The sequence below is a fragment of the Salmo salar genome, chromosome 09, assembly GCF_965601325.2.
Source record: "Salmo salar chromosome 09, fSalSal1, whole genome shotgun sequence".
In the NCBI taxonomy this organism is placed as follows: Eukaryota; Metazoa; Chordata; class Actinopteri; order Salmoniformes; family Salmonidae; genus Salmo; species Salmo salar.
This window is the reverse complement of record NC_138299.1, coordinates 117348118-117365719: the sequence shown is the minus strand read 5'-3', so window position 1 is coordinate 117365719 and position 17602 is coordinate 117348118. Positions and strand designations below refer to the sequence as shown.

At 44.7% G+C, this 17602-nt stretch overlaps 1 protein-coding gene across 1 annotated transcript in view; it reads left to right on the top strand.

Annotated features, from left to right (window-relative positions):
* LOC106612460 (salt-inducible kinase 2b) overlaps positions 1-17146 on the top strand; it is a 70136-nt gene extending 52990 nt beyond the window's left edge. The window contains exons 10-15 of the mRNA XM_014213606.3: positions 2055-2286; positions 5013-5312; positions 6414-6580; positions 12275-12385; positions 12613-12707; positions 12795-17146. Coding sequence (XP_014069081.3) covers positions 2055-2286; positions 5013-5312; positions 6414-6580; positions 12275-12385; positions 12613-12707; positions 12795-13362 — 1473 coding nt within the window. The 3' untranslated portion in view covers positions 13363-17146. The remainder of the gene's footprint in view (positions 1-2054; positions 2287-5012; positions 5313-6413; positions 6581-12274; positions 12386-12612; positions 12708-12794) is intronic.
* Positions 17147-17602: the final 456 nt, after the last annotated feature.

Here is a 17602-nt window from a genome sequence, read left to right as displayed (position 1 = left end):
GTGCACTACTTTTGATTAGGGCTCATAGATTCCCTGTAAGGTGCACTACTTTTGACCAGGGCCCTGGTCAAAAGTAGTGCACTATATAAGGAGCAGGGTGCTATTTGGAACACACACTGTCTGTGCACCCTGCCAGTGCACCCTGCCACAGCCTGGTTGTCAGAGGGATGTGCCCTGCGAGCAGCTCCCCAGAGCCCTTAAGGCTGAGGCACTGGGCTGGCTGGTTCTAACAGTAACCGCACAGCAGGCAAGGCACAGCTGCCCCTCGCCAGCTTACGTAAGCCACTCCACTCAGCCCCGTCCGTCCCCTCTATCTGTCTGTCTCACTGGCTGGGGCCACACATCTGACGTGACAGCTGCCCAATTCCCTACAGCTCAGGCACAGTTAGAGACCTCTTTCCCCCTCACACAAACAAACAAACAAACAAACAAACAAACACACACACACACACACACACACTAGGACCACATGCACACTTAGCATTGGCCCATGTGACATCCTCTGTACTCTTGCCCCTGCAGGTCTGGACTCAGACTCTCTCCCTCCTCCCTCTCTGTTAAGTTTCTGTCTTTATCTGTGCCAGACTGTGACCTTTTCTTACAGCCTGGCCAGGCTTTACCATTCGACTTCACTCCTGACGTCAGAACTCTGCGTTGAACAACCTACCATTCCCCTGCTTGCTGCTGTGTTTTGAAAAACTGCCTTACACACAGACCTTATACTAGTTTTATTTTGACCACTTCGTTAATCACTTTTAGGACAATTTTTTTTTTTTTCTTTTTTATTTTTTATATTAACCCTCATAAACAAATGCTGTGTAACCTGCAGACTTGCGAGAGATTAAATCAAAGCACCGCTCAAGTGTTATCTGGGGAGTGAATACTGCGGGCCCGCTCAAGAACAAGGAACTAGCATAATCTCAGCTGCAGGACACATGACCAGGATGCTGCCTGTTGAGCCCGTTCCCTCTGCCCTCCCTCACTCCTGATGAGCCCCTGCTTGCTCTAGGCACTGTAGGTACTAGGAATGAGTCTCAAATGGCACTGTTACCTATTTCGTGCACTACTTTTGGTCAAACTAGTGTAGTAAATAGGGTATAGTGTGCCGTAATAGCCTGGTGTGGCCTGGGTTTGAGCAGCCAGCCCCTCTCCCTCCCCCGTGTGTTGAGTAACAGGCAGCATTCCTGGCCCAGCACGCTTCAGGAAACTGGGATCAGGAATTGTACAAAGCAGCTCTGACTGGAGGAGCCCAGGGTTCTGGTTTCCCCGGCAACTCATTCAGTTGATCCGTGTCAGCGAGGGGTGTGTGAGAGAGACAGAGTGTGTGAGTGCGAGAGAGAGACGCTGTGTGTGCGTTTGATGAGCGAGTGTGATTGTGTCTGTGTGCCTGTGTCTGTGGGAGAGTCTCTCGCTGTGCTTTCGGCCAAAGCACACTTCCTGTGCATGCATTCCAGACACCCACCCCTTTCCCCCCTCTCACAGTGTCTGAGCAACGGGGGGAAAGGGAGGGCGGGATAGAAATGGCAGACACATTTTGTTTACCCATCCATTCCCCAATCCTTGCAGTAGATTGTGTGTTTCCGTAGCTCCAGAGCTGTCCACTCCAATAACACAAGTAAAGAGCACCCTTTGGATGTGTACATTAGGGGGAAGCTGCCTGGTCATGTAACCGAGAGAGGAGCCATGTCCTGATGAATGGTTTCACCCTCTTAGGCTGTGCGTGTGAGCGTGTGTGACAGAGAAGGAGGTCCCATTCACGTTAGAGTGAAGCATAACAGAGGCGTTAAGGAGAGACCCTTGCTGGGAACTCGCGTTAGCTCCCTAGAGATAATGCCCTGAGAGTCTGGGTTGGAAGCCCAGTTCGATCCCCAACTCTAGCGAGTATGGATGGAAATTTGCTCTTTTGCTGACACTTGAGCATCAATGTGGAAAGGGAAATAATGATTACTGTGCACTGTCCATGTGAAATATATTTCATAAACACATTTAGTAAATGGATTAAGCTAAATGAATTGCTCCAGAAAGCAACTCACCGCGCCTGTCTTTGCCTTTAGGTGAATGGCTGCATGCTGGACCCCCTGCCCCCCACAGTGCTGCGCAAGTCCAGCGTGTCGTCACCCAGTAACATGATGGAGACGTCCATCGACGAGGGCATAGAGACGGAGGAGCCCGACGCCGAGGACGACCCGGCCCACTTCTTCTCCGCCTTCCAGACGGCCCGCTTCGGCCAGCGCCGACACACCCTGTCTGAGGTTACTAATGAGCTGGGCCCCGTCATCAACCAAGGTCAGATCTGAACCAAGGTTCTGGGACATTAGAGAATCTTCTACGGCATTGGCTACATAGGGGACATAGGGCTGTGTTCATACGATGGGCTGTTGATCTGCTAAGCCAGCAAGTATTGCGTTTGTGAATGGTGAAAATGTGCGCTTCCAGTGGAAATGTATTTTAAAGACACCACATTTATTTATTTATTATATCTAGCTAAGGCCAGAGGGGTACACTACAAAGCAGTATCAATGAGTTAACTTTGATAAACAACCAGCAATTACAATAGATTTTCTGGTTCATTTAACTTCTCTAGGGCCAGTGGGACGATTTCGTCCCACCTACGTAACAGCCAGTGGAATCCTGTGGCGCGTTATTCAAATACCTTAGAAATGCTATTACTTCAATTTCTCAAACATATGACTATTTTACACCATTTAAAGACAAGACTCTCGTTAATCTAACCACACTGTCCGATTTCAAAAACGCTTTACAACGAAAGCAAAACATTAGATTATGTCAGCAGAGTACCCAGCCAGAAATAATCACACACCCATTTTTCAAGCTAGCATATAATGTCACATAAACCCAAACCACAGCTAAATGCAGCACTAACCTTTGATGATCTTCATCAGATGACAATCTTAGGACATTATGTTATACAATACATGCATGTTTTGTTCAATCAAGTTCATATTTATATAAAAAAACAGCTTTTTACATTAGCATGTGACGTTCAGAACTAGCGTACCCCCCGCAAACTTCCGGTGAATTTACTAAATTACTCACGATAAACGTTCACGAAAAACATAACAATTATTTTAAGAATTATAGATACAGAACTCCTCTATGCACTCGCTATGTCCGATTTTAAAATAGCTTTTCGGTGAAAGCACATTTTGCAATATTCTAAGTAGATAGCCCGGCATCACAGGGCTAGCTATTTAGACACCCACCAAGTTTAGCCCTCACCAAAGTCAGATTTACTATAAGAAAAATGTTATTACCTTTGCTGTTCTTCGTCAGAATGCACTCCCAGGACTTCTACTTCAGTAACAAATGTTGGTTTGGTTCAAAATAATCCATAGTTATATCCAAATAGCGGCGTTTTGTTTGTGCGTTCAAGACACTATCCGAAAGGGTAAAGAAGGGTGACGCGCCCGACGCGTTTCGTGACAAAAAAATTCAAAATATTCCATTACCGTACTTCGAAGCATGTCAACCGCTGTTTAAAATAAATTTTTATGCAATTTTTCTCGTAAAAAAGCGATAATATTCCGACCGGGAATCTGTGTTTTAGTACAAAGAGAGAGAAAATAAAAACATGGGGTCGCCTCGTGCACGCGCCTCAGTCTCATTGGTAAGTGGTCTATCAGAGGACAAAGGCGCTAATGTTTTTCAGCCAGGGGCTGGAATTACATCATTCAGCTTTTTCCCGGGTTCTGAGAGCCTATGGGAGCCGTAGGAAGTGTCACGTTACAGCAAAGATCCTCAGTTTTCAATAAAGAGAGTCAAGAAGAACAAGAACTTGTCAGACAGGCCACTTCCTGTAAGGAATCTTCTCAGGTTTTTGCCTGCCATATGAGTTCTGTTATACTCACAGACACCATTCAAACCGTTTTAGAAACTTTAGGGTGTTTTCTATCCAAAGCCAATAATTATATGCATATTCTAGTTTCTGGGCAGTAGTAATAACCAGATTAAATCGGGTACGTTTTTTATCCAGCCGTGTAAATACTGCCCCCTAGCCCTAACAAGTTAAGAAAGCTAAACTGTATTATGGTTGTTGAGGCAATTAGACCATGCACATTTCATGCTTATATTCTTAAAAATGTTTTATTTATTTCAGAATATTCTGGAAAGTGAACTGGCTAAGTCATTGATCTTGCTTTGTAGTATACCCCTCGAATCTTTCGTGACCGGCAACCTTACCCAGAAAACGGGCTGTGACGACTATGGAATTTTGGGTAACGATTAATTGTCATGCAAATAGCCACGATTATATTCATAATTGTCATTTTGTTGAAAAATGTTGAGCTCGTAATGCATCTGAATACATCTTTTAAAATTTGCTGTCGCATACCTAATGAGTAGTATACCCCTTCCCGAGGGGTATACTACAAAGCAAGATAACTGGCTAAGTCATTGAACTTTCCAGAATATTCTGAAATAAATAAAACATTTTTAAGAATATAAGCATGAAATGGGCATGGTCTAATTGCCTCAACAACCATAACAGTTTAGCTTTCTTAAATGAACCAGAAAATCTATTGTAATTTGTGGTTGTTTATCAAAGTTAACTCGTTGATACTGCTTTGTAGTGTACCCCTCTGGCCTTAGCTAGATATAATAAATAAATAAATCCCTCACAGCTTTAGTGACACCCTTGTCTCAATAACTATTGGTTATGAAAGCTTTGAACTTCTGGAAATGAAGCGTCTCCTCCCGACCATGCCGTTCTGCTCGTAAAATGATTAACTTTACCTACTTCCTACCTACTTAAAAATTAAAAACTCCTATTGGGTAAACTATATCTACTTAAATATAAAGTTGATTCCCTTATCATAACATGAATGTATGAAAACTATTATGACAATGGTTATTGTCCATAGTTCACGGTTACATGTTTATATGATAATTGTGCCAACCCTACCCTGAAAAACCTGTGACCCAATTTGAGCAATATCCACTCCATCAGTACTGTCAATGAACCCTTGCTTTCCTGTATTTCTGTGAACCAACAGATAAACTGTTCACCATGGGCCACAACCCGTCCCTGGGCAGTGTGGACTCTGACATGGGCTACGACATGGGCTCCTTGCACAGTGACCTGGGTCTGCTGGAGGACGCCCCCTCTCTCAGCGAGGTGGTCCTGGCCAACACCCACAGCTCGGGGTCCCACGTGACCCAGGGCCCCTTCATGAGCCAGCGGCCTCCCAACCCCACCATGCAGGCCCTGAGCTCCCAGAGGAGGGAGGCCCACAACCGCTCTCCCATCAGCTTCAGGGAGGGCCGCCGCGCCTCCGACACCTCCCTCACACAAGGTGAGATCTCCATCTACAGGGCCGTACATTCACGTACGGCCCAGTACATCTCGCTCTTCGTGTATCTTTCTCTCCTTCTTTCCAGCTTCATGCACACACACATTTTCAAGCTGAAAATTGGCTCTCGTTCTCTTATTTTCTTCTCTCTCGCTGATGATTCATTTTGTGAATCAGACTGTGCTTTGAAGGTTTGGCCTACATATCGCTGTTGAATTTTTCATCCCGTTGCAGAAGCACCCTGTAAAGTAACTAAATTAATAGAGACCTTAAAATGTACTGGTAGATGTGTTGTTTTTTCCCCCCCAGCTGCCTCTTCAGTCTGCACACACAGACACACCCAGCAGGAGCTTAGAGTCACCAGAGGCCCAGTTCTTTCTAATGGCTGTCTGAAACGTCAGTGAATCAGCGGCTGGGTTCTGCGTGCCACTGCAGGGGGAGACGTGGAGGAGCGTCTCAAATCTTTATATAGCCTTATCATTAGGATGAGTCAGGTCCCATGGTTCACGCAGTCAGGAACAGTCACCCAGCTTTTTAGGAGCCAGAGAGAGGTTTTATTACAACCACCAATACACACACGCACTCATGACGTACATACTCTCTCCCTGCAGGCGGTAGAGGAAGTAGGCTAGAAGTGATAGCTATGTAATTTCAGTCAGATAAATACAAGGGAACCGGATTATAACGATTAGTTTGGATGCTAAAATCCCCTGACTCCTAACTATGTTGCCAGGTCTGGTTGCGTTCCAGCAGCTTTGCTGAAACCCTAACTCCCAACTCTGTCAGGTCTGGTTGCGTTCCAGCAGCTTTGCTGAAACCCTAACTCCCAACTCTGTCAGGTCTGGTTGCGTTCCAGCAGCTTTGCTGAAACCCTAACTCCCAACTCTGTCAGGTCTGGTTGCGTTCCATCAGCTTTGCTGAAACCCTAACTCCCAACTCTGTCAGGTCTGGTTGCGTTCCAGCAGCTTTGCTGAAACCCTAACTCCCAACTCTGTCAGGTCTGGTTGCGTTCCAGCAGCTTTGCTGAAACCCTAACTCCCAACTCTGTCAGGTCTGGTTGCGTTCCATCAGCTTTGCTGAAACCCTAACTCCCAACTCTGTCAGGTCTGGTTGCGTTCCGGCAGCATCTCCAGAACCTGGCACGGACCAAAGGCATCCTGGAGCTGAACAAACAGATGTACGAGCAGATGGGCTCCGGGGAAGACCCGTCCTCCATGAGGACACTGGGGCCCCATGCAAACCTGCAGAACCTGCTGGACCCCATGCTGCAGGTCAGTGCTGGCTCCAAAGTGTCAGGAGAGGATGGGACAGACAGCGAGATAGTTAGCAACAATGACAAAAACCTACAAAGTGGGGATTAATCGGTGGCTCAATTCAGCTCGTTGTCTTGATTTTTTTAATGTATTTTATTTAACTATGCAAGTCATTTAAGAACAAATTCTTATTTACAATGACAGCCTACCAAAAGGCCTCCTGCAGGGACAGGGGCTGGGGTTAGAATGGCACTGGAGAGGATGGCTGACGTTTTACATGCTCCTCACCAACTGTGTTATTTGGTTTGTTTCTTATTTTTTAACTTAATGTTGCTGCTACTGTCTCTTATGACCAAAAATAACTTATAGATATCAGAACAGCGATTACTCACAACAAACTGGTAGAAACTTTTTCCTTTAACGAGTCCGACATACTGCTTTCCTGCGAACAGGGCCAAATCTCTGTCATTTGCGTGAAGAGAAGACGGAGAAAAACGGGGGCGGAGGTCAGGCTTCCTTCTGAGAATTCGTAGGCGAGCGAGGAAACCCCCGCTGCCATCCGTTCTATTAGCAAGCATGCAGTCATTGGAAAATAAAATCCATGACCTATGAGCAAACTACCAACGGGACATTAAAAACGGTAATATCTTATGTTTCACTGAGTCGTGATTGAACGATGACATGAACAACATACAGCTGGCAGGTTTTACACTATCGGCAGGATAGAACAGCAGCCTCTGGTAAGACCAGGGGTGGAGGTCTATGTATATTTTTAAACAACAGCTGGTTCACGGTATCTAAGGAACTCTCAAGGTAGAGTATCTCATGATGAGCTGTAGACCACACTATCTACCTAGAGTTTATAGCTGTCTACATACCACCACAGACCGATGTTGGCACTAAGACCGCACTCAATGAGCTGTATATAAGAAAACAAGACAATGCTCATCCAGAAGCGGCGCTCCTTGTGGCCCAGGGACTTTAATGCAGGGAAACATATCCATTTTACCAAATTTCCACCAGCATGTTAAATGTGCAAGCAGAGGGGGGGAAAAACTAAACCACCTTTACTCCACACCCAGAGACACATACAAAGCTCTCCCTCGCCCTCCATTTGGCCAATCTGACCATAATTCTATCCTCCTGATTCCTGCTTACAAGCAAAAATGAAAGCAGGAAGCACCAGTGACTAGGTCAATAAAAAAGTGGTCAGATAAAGCAGATGCTAAGCTACAGGAATGTTTTGCTAGCACAGACTGGAACATGTTCCGGAATTCTTCTGATGGCATTGAGGAGTACACCACATCAGTTACTGGCTTCATCAATAAGTGCATTGATGACGTCATACCCAACCTGAAGCCATGGATTACAGGCAACATCCACACTGAGGTAAAGGGTAGAGCTGCCGCTTTCAAGGAGCAGGACTCTATCCCGGAGGTTTATAAGAAATCCCGCTATGCCCTCCGGCTAACCATCAAACAGGCAAAGCATCAATACAGGACTAAGATCCAATTGTACTACACCGGCTCCAATGCTCATCGGATGTGGCAGGGCTTGCAAACTATTAGACTTCAAAGGGAAGCACAGCCGAGAGCTGCCCAGTGACACGAGCCTACCAGGCGAGCTAAATTACTTCTATGCTCGCTTCGAGGCCAGTAAAACTGAAACATGCATGAGAGCATCAGCTGTTCCGGACGACTGTGTGATCACACTCTGCAGCCGATGTAAGACCTTTAAACAGGTCAACATTCACAAGGCCGCAGGGCCAGACGGATTACCAGGACGTGTACATGGAGAATGCGCTGACCAACCGGCAAGTGTCTTCACTGACATTTTCAACCTCTCCCTGTCTGAGTCTGTAATACCCACATGTTTCAAGCAGACCACCATAGTCCCTGTGCCCAAGAACACCTGCCTAAATGACTACCGACCCGTAGCACTCACATCTGCAGCCATGAAGTGCTTCGAAAGGCTGGGCATGACTCACATCAACACCATAATCCCTGAAATCCTAGACCCACTCAATTTGCATAACGCCCTAACAGATCCACAGATGATGCAATCTCTATTGCACTCCGCACTGCCCTTTCCCACCTGGACAAAAGGAACACCTATGTGAGAATGCTAGAGCTCAGCGTTAAACACCATAGTGCCCTCAAAGCTCATCACTAAGATAAGGACCCTGGGACTCAACGCCTCCCTTTGCAACTGGATCCTGGACTTCCTGACGGGCCACCCCCAGGTGGTCAGGGTAGGTAACAACACATCCACCACGCTGTTCCTCCACACGGGAGCCCCTCAGGGGTGCGTGCTCAGTCCCCTCCTGTACTCCCTGTTCACTCATGACTGCACAGCCAGGCACGACTCCAACACCATTATTAAGTTTGCCGATTACACAACAGCCTTTAGGGAGGTCAGAGACCTTGCCATGTGGTGCCAGGACAACAACCTCTCTCTCAACGTGATCAAGACAAAGGAGATGATTGTGGACTACAGGAAAAGGAGGACTGAGAACACCCTCATTCTCATTGAGGCTGTAGTGAAGCAGGTTGAGGGATTAAAGTTCCTTGTTGTCCACATAACCAACAAACAAAAATGGTCCAAACACACCAAGACCGTTGTGAAGAGGGCACGACAACACCTTTTCCCCCTCAGGAGACTGAAAGGATTTGGCATGGGTCCTCAGATCCTACAGCTGCACCATCGAGAGCTTCCTGACTGGTTGCATCACTTCCTGGTATGGCAACTGCTCGGCATCCAACTGCAAGGCACTACATAGGGTAGTGCGTACGGCCCAGTACATCACTGGGGCCAAGCTTCCTGCCATCCAGGACCTCTATACCAGGCTGTGTCAGAGGAAGGCCCTAAGAATTGTCAGACTCCAGCCACCCTAGTCAGACTGTTCTCTCTGCTACCGCATGGCAAGCCGTACCGGAGTGCCAAGACTAGGTCCAAGAGGCTTCTAAACAGCTTCTACCGCCAAGCCATAAGACTCCTGAACGTCTAATCAAATGGCTACCCAGGCTATTTTCATTGCCCCCCCCCCTCCCCTCTTTTACACTGCTGCTACTCTCATTATGCATGCATAGTCACTTTAATAACTCTGCCTACATGTACCTATTACCGCAATTACCTCAACTAACTGGTGCCCCCACACATTGACTCTGTACCGGTATCCCCTGTATATAACCTCGCTATTGTTATTTTACTGCTGCTCTTTAATTGTTACTTTTTTCTTCTTTTTTGGTGTTTTTAATTATTTATTTTTTAACTGCATTGTTGGTTAGGGCTTAGTAAGTAAGCATTTCACTTTAAAAGGTCTACACCTGTTGTATTTGGCGCATGTGACATAATATTTGATTCAAGATATAGGACAAAACATCACGACAGGAGAGACACCACAACACTACGTGAAGAGACCTAAGACAGCATGGCAGCAACACAACACAGCATGGTATCAACACAAAACATGGTACAAACATTATTACTTGATACCATGTCTTGTTTTGACCCCACCCTGCAGCACCTCTCCTGACCTCACCAGTGATTAGTTAGCCAGCCAGCCCGTGAATCACAGACGAGGCTGGTTATATAATGTTCCGTCCGGACGAAGAGGTAGCCAATTGTCCCCTTGTTGACAGTCAGTCAACCCCTGGTGCTGCACATAGTGAATGCAGCCATTGTTGTTGAAGTAATATGAGAGGGAGAGTGACTGAACTGATTCACCGTTGGCTGCTGCTTGTAAACGGGCAACAACGAGTCAATTCAATGGCCCCTACAGAGAGAGCATGATCAATCTGTGAATCAGCGCATCCATTTCCCTAGAACAGTGGTTGCTGCGTGTAAACGCAAGGCCTGTGTGTGTGGTTGGTTGGTTGGTTGACCAGAGCTCTGGGCAAAAATAGTGCACTCTACAGGGATTGGGAATAGGGTCCCATTTGGGACAAAGCCCTGGTGGTCTAAGGGCTGATTGGCAGCATGTCTGCCTACAAGGTCCCTATAGTTGCTTACCACACAATCACTATACACAGTCAGCAACAATACAACAACCATTGGCCCTGTATACAAGAATGGCAATAACTTTACTCAGTGGAGCTTTGTGTGTGTGTGCGCCTCCGCTTCAGGGTTTCCTTACCGGGAAGATTTTAATTTACCGGCCATCAGAGATTTACCGGACCCATATGCATAACCCATTAACGGTGCTCAGAATGACAGTAATCACATTTAATTATGGTAATTCTTAACATAACATGCAACTGCTGTAATGCAGTAGCCAATAATGTCATTTTAAACATTTGTCTAAATGCAATTTGTGGGATCACACCATTCTAAACAGCACACCTGATGTGAGCGGTTCCATATGTGACTATAACCAGGTTTACGTCAAACCTTTGTGTAAAGTACGTGTAGGATAAAAGCATGCAGATAGCGCTGTTAGCTAGAGCGCACGTGCCAATACCCGAGTGGGCATACTCGCTATATAATTTTTTTTTTTTTTTTTTTTTTAACCATCAGGAAAGTTGAAAATGCGATGGAAACTTATTTTTTTATTTGATACATGGGAATTTAACCGCAAAAGGTATTTTTATGTGCACTACGTCATCACGTAAAGCGTTTTATTTTCAACAAGTCAATTTGATGGAAACATTGAGAAAATGCGCATATTTTAGAATATTTGCATGAATCTGGCGCCATTTGGATGAAACGTGCTAGTGATAAATCTCTAGAAACTTAGAAGGGGAATCTAAAGATGCAACAACTAGGATGGGTTACTAATATGACTAGGATTGTGCTTTTGGACAATGAAAGAAAGTTTCAATGGCAGTCTTTTTAAAACAATTCTATGGTCAGAATTTGCCTATGCTACTTTGAAGCAAGGTAAAACATGCCTCAAAATATGAAGTAAAACATTCAAAATGCAAACTGCCTCCAGCTCACATTGCAAAGTGATGGGTGATGCACTGATAGCCTGCCTACGCACTTGAATGGAAGGCGTGCTTCAATTACCAGTTGAGAAATAAGAATGGTGTTTCCTCCGACACATTGGTGGGCTAGCTTCTGGGTTAAATGAGCAGTTGTTAAGAAGCGCGGATTGGCGGGTCATGTTTCGGAGGACGCATGACTCAACCTTCACCTCTCCAAGCCCGTTGGGGAGTTGCAGCGATGAGACAAGATCGTAATCACAAAATTGGGAAGAAAAAGGGGTAAAAATGAAACAAAATGTAGCTCTTTTTAATTGTGGTGATCAAAACTGTTTTTAATATGCGATTGCATTTAGAATTGTTGCGAAATGACTGGACTTATAAAAGCACATTTCACTCCAGCAGCAACAAGCTGAGGAGCTACAGCAGCTCTAGCGCTGTCTGACAAGGGATATTTAGCTGTGCTCATGTGATAAATAAGATGCATGACAACAATACACATGCCCAAATTTTATTCCACAGAATTAGGCAAATTAACCTAAGCATGACTGTCAAATGTATTTCCATAAATTAATAAAAAGCATTCTTTTTCAATGGGATTTTTTTCTTCTTCTCACGGTCAATTTGGCCTCGGACAATTTTATTTATCTGCTTTTCGTATATTTTTTTTGTTGCCAAAAGCCGGCAATTACCGGCAAACGGAAACCCTGCTCTGCGTTTGTGTGTGCGTAGGCAGTCTAACCCAGTGTGATTGTGAGTGTAACCTCTGAACTCTTGTGTGTGTGTTCAGGGGGAGGCATCTAAGCACGAGGATAACTTAGCTTTATACCATGGTGGCGCCCAACCTCTACTGTCCCGAAGACAGAGCCTGGAGACACAATATCTCGCACACAGACTACAGGTACCAAAACGCCACTCAAATCTATCTTGTATTTATCAAAATATTTATTAAAAGGAGTAATCAATTACAATAAGACAATGGCTAATAATTTGTATGCATTACTGTACGATTTTATATCAATTTCATATGTCAATGTTTATGGATGGCACATTTGAGACTGGTCACCCTCATTGCAACCACAGATACAATTATTGAATCCCTCATATTTCCCACTCTGTCCCTTACAGAAAGCTAGTGTTATGGCTAATGTGAGTCCTGCTAGCTGCCAGCTCTTCTGTAAGGAGAATCCTCGGAGTCTAGAGCAACAGCTGCAGGAGCATAGGTACATTATTAGACTATTCATACTTATACGATCCCACTTCCATCTTATTTTCCTGGTTGTCGCTGTAACCTATATCACCATCTTCAGGTTGCACCAGAAGAGGATGTACCTCCAGAAGCAGACCCACCTCCAAGCCTATTTCAACCAGATGCAGATAGTGGAAGGTTCCTATCCAGGGGACCCAGGGGCCCCTCCACAACAGCAGGGGGCCATGGCTGGGACCCACCAGCAGCAGGGCAGCTCCCAGGCCTCCCCTCCCTACACCCAGGCCCTCAGCCCCTTCATTGAGCCCAGTGCCAACCTGGTCTACGACCACTACCTGGCCCAGCACTACCCCCACCCTCACTCCCACCTCAGCCCAGTATTAATGCCCCCTGCCCTGGCCGGCCAGCTGCAGAACCAGCACCCCGAGGCCCTGGGATACAGCTACCAGCTGTGTGACCAGCAGGGCCAGTTCCACTCCCCGCAAGAGGCACTTTATCCAGAGCAATACGAGTTCCACCTGGACCCCGGGCAGCCGCACCGGCCTGGCCCAGGAGAGGCCCCTGTTGCCGGGTACGAGAGGCTGGCGTTACCCACCGAGCTCCAGGACTCCTTTCTGGACAGCGAGATGGAGACTGTAGACTCGCAGCATGGCTTCCTACTGGTTAACTGAAGCCGGGAGAACTGTGGGGAGAAAGCAGTATTACCGACAGTTGAAACCTACACAGCATTATGTCGTAGATGTTATGGAGTGGAGTTGGGGTTCAAGGTACAGGGGAAGTGTGGTTTTATTTTTTGTATCAATGAATACTATTTTTTTTTAGTTGTGGTGAACCAACCTCAACCTTTCTACCAAAATCCTGCCCATCTCCCTTCTTCCCACTTCTCTGTTCCCATCAGCCCTATGCAAGGATCCAGGCCTGGTGGCTGCCTGGGCGATGGGGGCGTGCCAGCATGGATGGCTGGCTGGGTATGTGTGGATGGATGTTGCCATGATGGGGGGTGTCACGTGTGAAGTGATATCGCTCCACAGGAACACAACTGCCTCAAAGCTGACTGCAGCTGCAGCAGCCTCGTCGAGAACAAGTGCTGGACGATGCAAGAAAACTTAGCACAGTTTGGTTGTTTTTGGAAGACGTGCACAACGGAACTTGGCTTACCGAAAGCACAAACCAAACGACAAAGATACTATTTTGTATTGAAATAGGACAAGAACTCTCAAAAACACTTTGGATGTTTTGAAGTAGTAAAAATAATAATAAAAAAAACAAAAACAAACAAGAGACAAAGTAATGAATTAATGCGCACTTGATAAGTGCAGTGTTAGTCAATATTTTATCATCGCAATATTGAAGCAACAGGCTTTTTCCTCACCAGAAAGTCATACTTTAATGTGATGTTTTTGGGGAGAATTCCAGTATGATGACTCACAGCCAACATATCCACAGTGACCGCTCATCACTACGTAGACCGTGATGATATAATCAGGAGATAATCCCCCCCACTAAACCCATCGCAGCAGATAAAAAGGGAAGAAGAGGGAAAAAAATATATAAATCGGCTACATATTTCCAACAAACTACACAAATTAGTTTGAGGCCCTTTGCTTCACTAGGAGCTAAAAGGAATACAGTGACTTGCGAAAGTATTCATCCCCCTTAGCATTTTTTCCTATTTTGTTGCATTACAACCTGTAATTTAAATTGATTTTTATTTGGTTTTCATGTAATGGACATACACAAAATAGTCCAAATTGGTGAAGTGAAAATTACTTATTTCAAAAAATAAAATGTAAAATCTGAAGTGGTGCGTGCATATGTATTCACCCCCTTTGCAATGAAGCCCCAAAATAAGATCTGGTGCAACCAATTACCTTCAGAAGTCACATAATTAGTTAAATAAAGTCCACCTGTGTGCAATCTGTGTCACATGATCTCAGTATATATACACACACCTGTTCTGAAAGGCCCCAGAGTCCGCAACACCACTAAGCAAGGGGCATCACCAAGCAAGCAGCACCATGAAGACCAAGGAGCTCTCCAAACAGGTCAGGGACAAAGTTGTGGAGAAGTACCGATCAGGGTTAGGTTATATATGTCTTTAATCAGAAACTTAATATCCCACGGAGCACCATTAAATCCATTATTAAAAATTTAAAGAATATGGCACCACAAACCTGCCAAGAGAGGGCTGCCCACAAACTCACAGACCAGGCAAGGAGGGCATTAATCAGAGAGGCAACAAAGAGACCAAAGATAACCCTTAAGGAGCTGCGAAGCTCCACAGCGGGGATTGGAGTATCTGTCCATAGAACCACTTTAAGCCATACACGCCAGAGCTGGGCTTTACGAAAGAGTGGCCAGAAAAAAGCAATTGCTTAAAGAAAATAATAAGCAAACACATTTGGTGTTAGCCAAAAGGCATGTGGGAGACTCCCAAAAATTATGGAAGAAGGTACTCTGGTCAGATGAGACTAATATTGAGCTTTTTGGCCATCAAAGAAAACGCTATGTCTGGCGCAAACCCAACACCTTTCGTCACCCCGAGAGCATCATCCCCACAGTGAAGCATGGTGGTGGCAGCATCATGCTGTGGGGATGTTTTTCCCCATCGGCAGGGACTAGGAAACTGGTCAGAATTGAAGGAATGATGGATGGTGCTAAATACAGGGAAATTGTTGAGGGGAAACCTGTTTTGTTTCAGTCTTCCAGAGATTTGAGACTGGGACAGAGGTTCACCTTCCAGCAGGACAATGACCCTAAGCATACTGCTAAAGCAACACTCGAGTGGTTTAAGGGGAAACATTTGTCTTGGAATGGACTAGTCAAAGCCCAGACCTCAGTCCAATTGAGAATCTGTGGTAAAATATTTCTGTACACCAGCGGAACCCACCCAACTTGAAGGAGCTGGAGTAGTTTTGCCTTGAAGAATGGGCAAAAATCCCAGTGGCTAGATGTGCCAAGCTTATAGAGACATACCCCAAGAGACTTGTAGCTGTAATTGCTGCAAAAGGTGGCTCTACAAAGTATTGACTTTGGGGGGGGGTGAATAGTTATGCACGCTGAAGTTTTGTTTTGTCTTGCTTGTTTCACAAAAAAATATTTTGCATCTTCAAAGTGGTAAGCATGTTGTGTAAATCAAATGATACAACCCCCCCAAAAAATCTATTTTAATTCCAGGTTGTAAGGCAACAAAATAGGAAAAATGCCAAGGAGGGTGAATACTTTTGCAAGCCACTAAGTCAAGTCCAATCAAATCAGTTTGCTGCACTAGTGTTAGGTGAGTTTTATCTCCAGATTGTGACCTTATACCTCCTGTTGTGGGTCTAACAGTGTTGATATATAAAATACCTAATGATACCTACTGGGTTTCTGGAGGAATGGGGGAAAAAAAGACGTTAGTAACCCGACACTGGATTAATTTTGACAAGTTTCACCATGGCTCTCTTGCAACAAACTTAGAATGAACACTTAACTTTTGAATCTACTTGAAGACATAACTCTACTTTTCATTAAATAGGATGAAAAACCGAAGTGTTCGAGGTCAGAGACAAAGTCTGCATCTCAAATGGCACACTATTCCCTCCATAGTACAATACTTTTGAACTGAGCCCTATTGGTTCTGGTCAAAGTAGTGCACTATATAGGTAATAGGGTGCCATTTGGGACGTAGCCATAGACTAGACTGCAGGATTGTCTGTGGAAGTTGAATTACTGGAGCACTTTTACGAGGCGATAAAGGAAATGTAGCTAGATTGAGATGTGGTGACGGTGGTAGTCAGAATGGTGTTTAGCCAAGTCTGCTGCTTCCCCGGGAGACTAAAACAAAAGCGAGGGACCATTCACTCTCTTATCTCAATAAATGGACACAAAACATTTGGTTCTGTCAAAGAAAGACCAGCGAGAATAACACTATTGGTTGTTCATTGTGCTTTGTACAAATTAGGGGTATAGAGACTCTTTAGTGCTCTCAAGATGCAACAAATATTGTGTTGAGCGTGAATAGTGTTCAGTGTGCCTTTTTAACTTTTTTTGTTTTGAATTAAGATAAGAATATTTTAGCTTTTAATTCCGTTCTGTTTTTATTTTGGGGTATCCTTTCCGGAAATAAGTAGTCCCAGGTTTTACAAAGGTACAAAACCAAAGTCCCCTCAGAAGTTTCCCTGTACGACCCCACCATGTGGAGTTAGGAGCTTCTTGGTTTTAGCTTCTTGACAGTGCTTTTTTTGGTCAATCAGTATATGCCATTTAAAAAGTATTATAGCAATATTTCTAAGTAATAGTTGAAAATATACAGAAAACAATGAAGATTAGTAGTGGATTTGTTTCAGTATCATAATTGCACCTCCTGCTGACAAACACCTGTCGTTAGAAAATCCAATTTTATATTTACCTTCATTGATGTTGACCACACATAAGCTTAACATGCTGTTGAGATTAAAAAGGTTTATCGAACAATTTGTGTGAGTATCTTGATCTACTTTTTTTTTTCTCCAAATAATCTGACTACATACTCGTGTTGAATCCAATGATGAATATATTTATGGCCATGGTTGAATTATAGGCACTGTCATTCCCCAAAACACAGCTCACTATTTGAGATTCCATTACAACAGCCCAAATAGGGACATCAACGGATCCTCAATTGTACCAGTATAACACGTAGCCCTGTATAATAAACAGTTGAGTCACACAGTACATGAGCCTGAAATCATTTCAGGGACTATATCCAAGGTCTCACAAAGGCCATCCATTGTCAGTCATTATCAGGACTTTATTACCCAAACTCCGTTCAACATCCAAATTGATTGGTAATGTGGCATGTGTTTTGTAAAAACACTCAAATGGATGGGTATGTGCCATCATTACTGTGTTGATAAATATGTTCAGGGTTCTTATTAACACCATTGACAC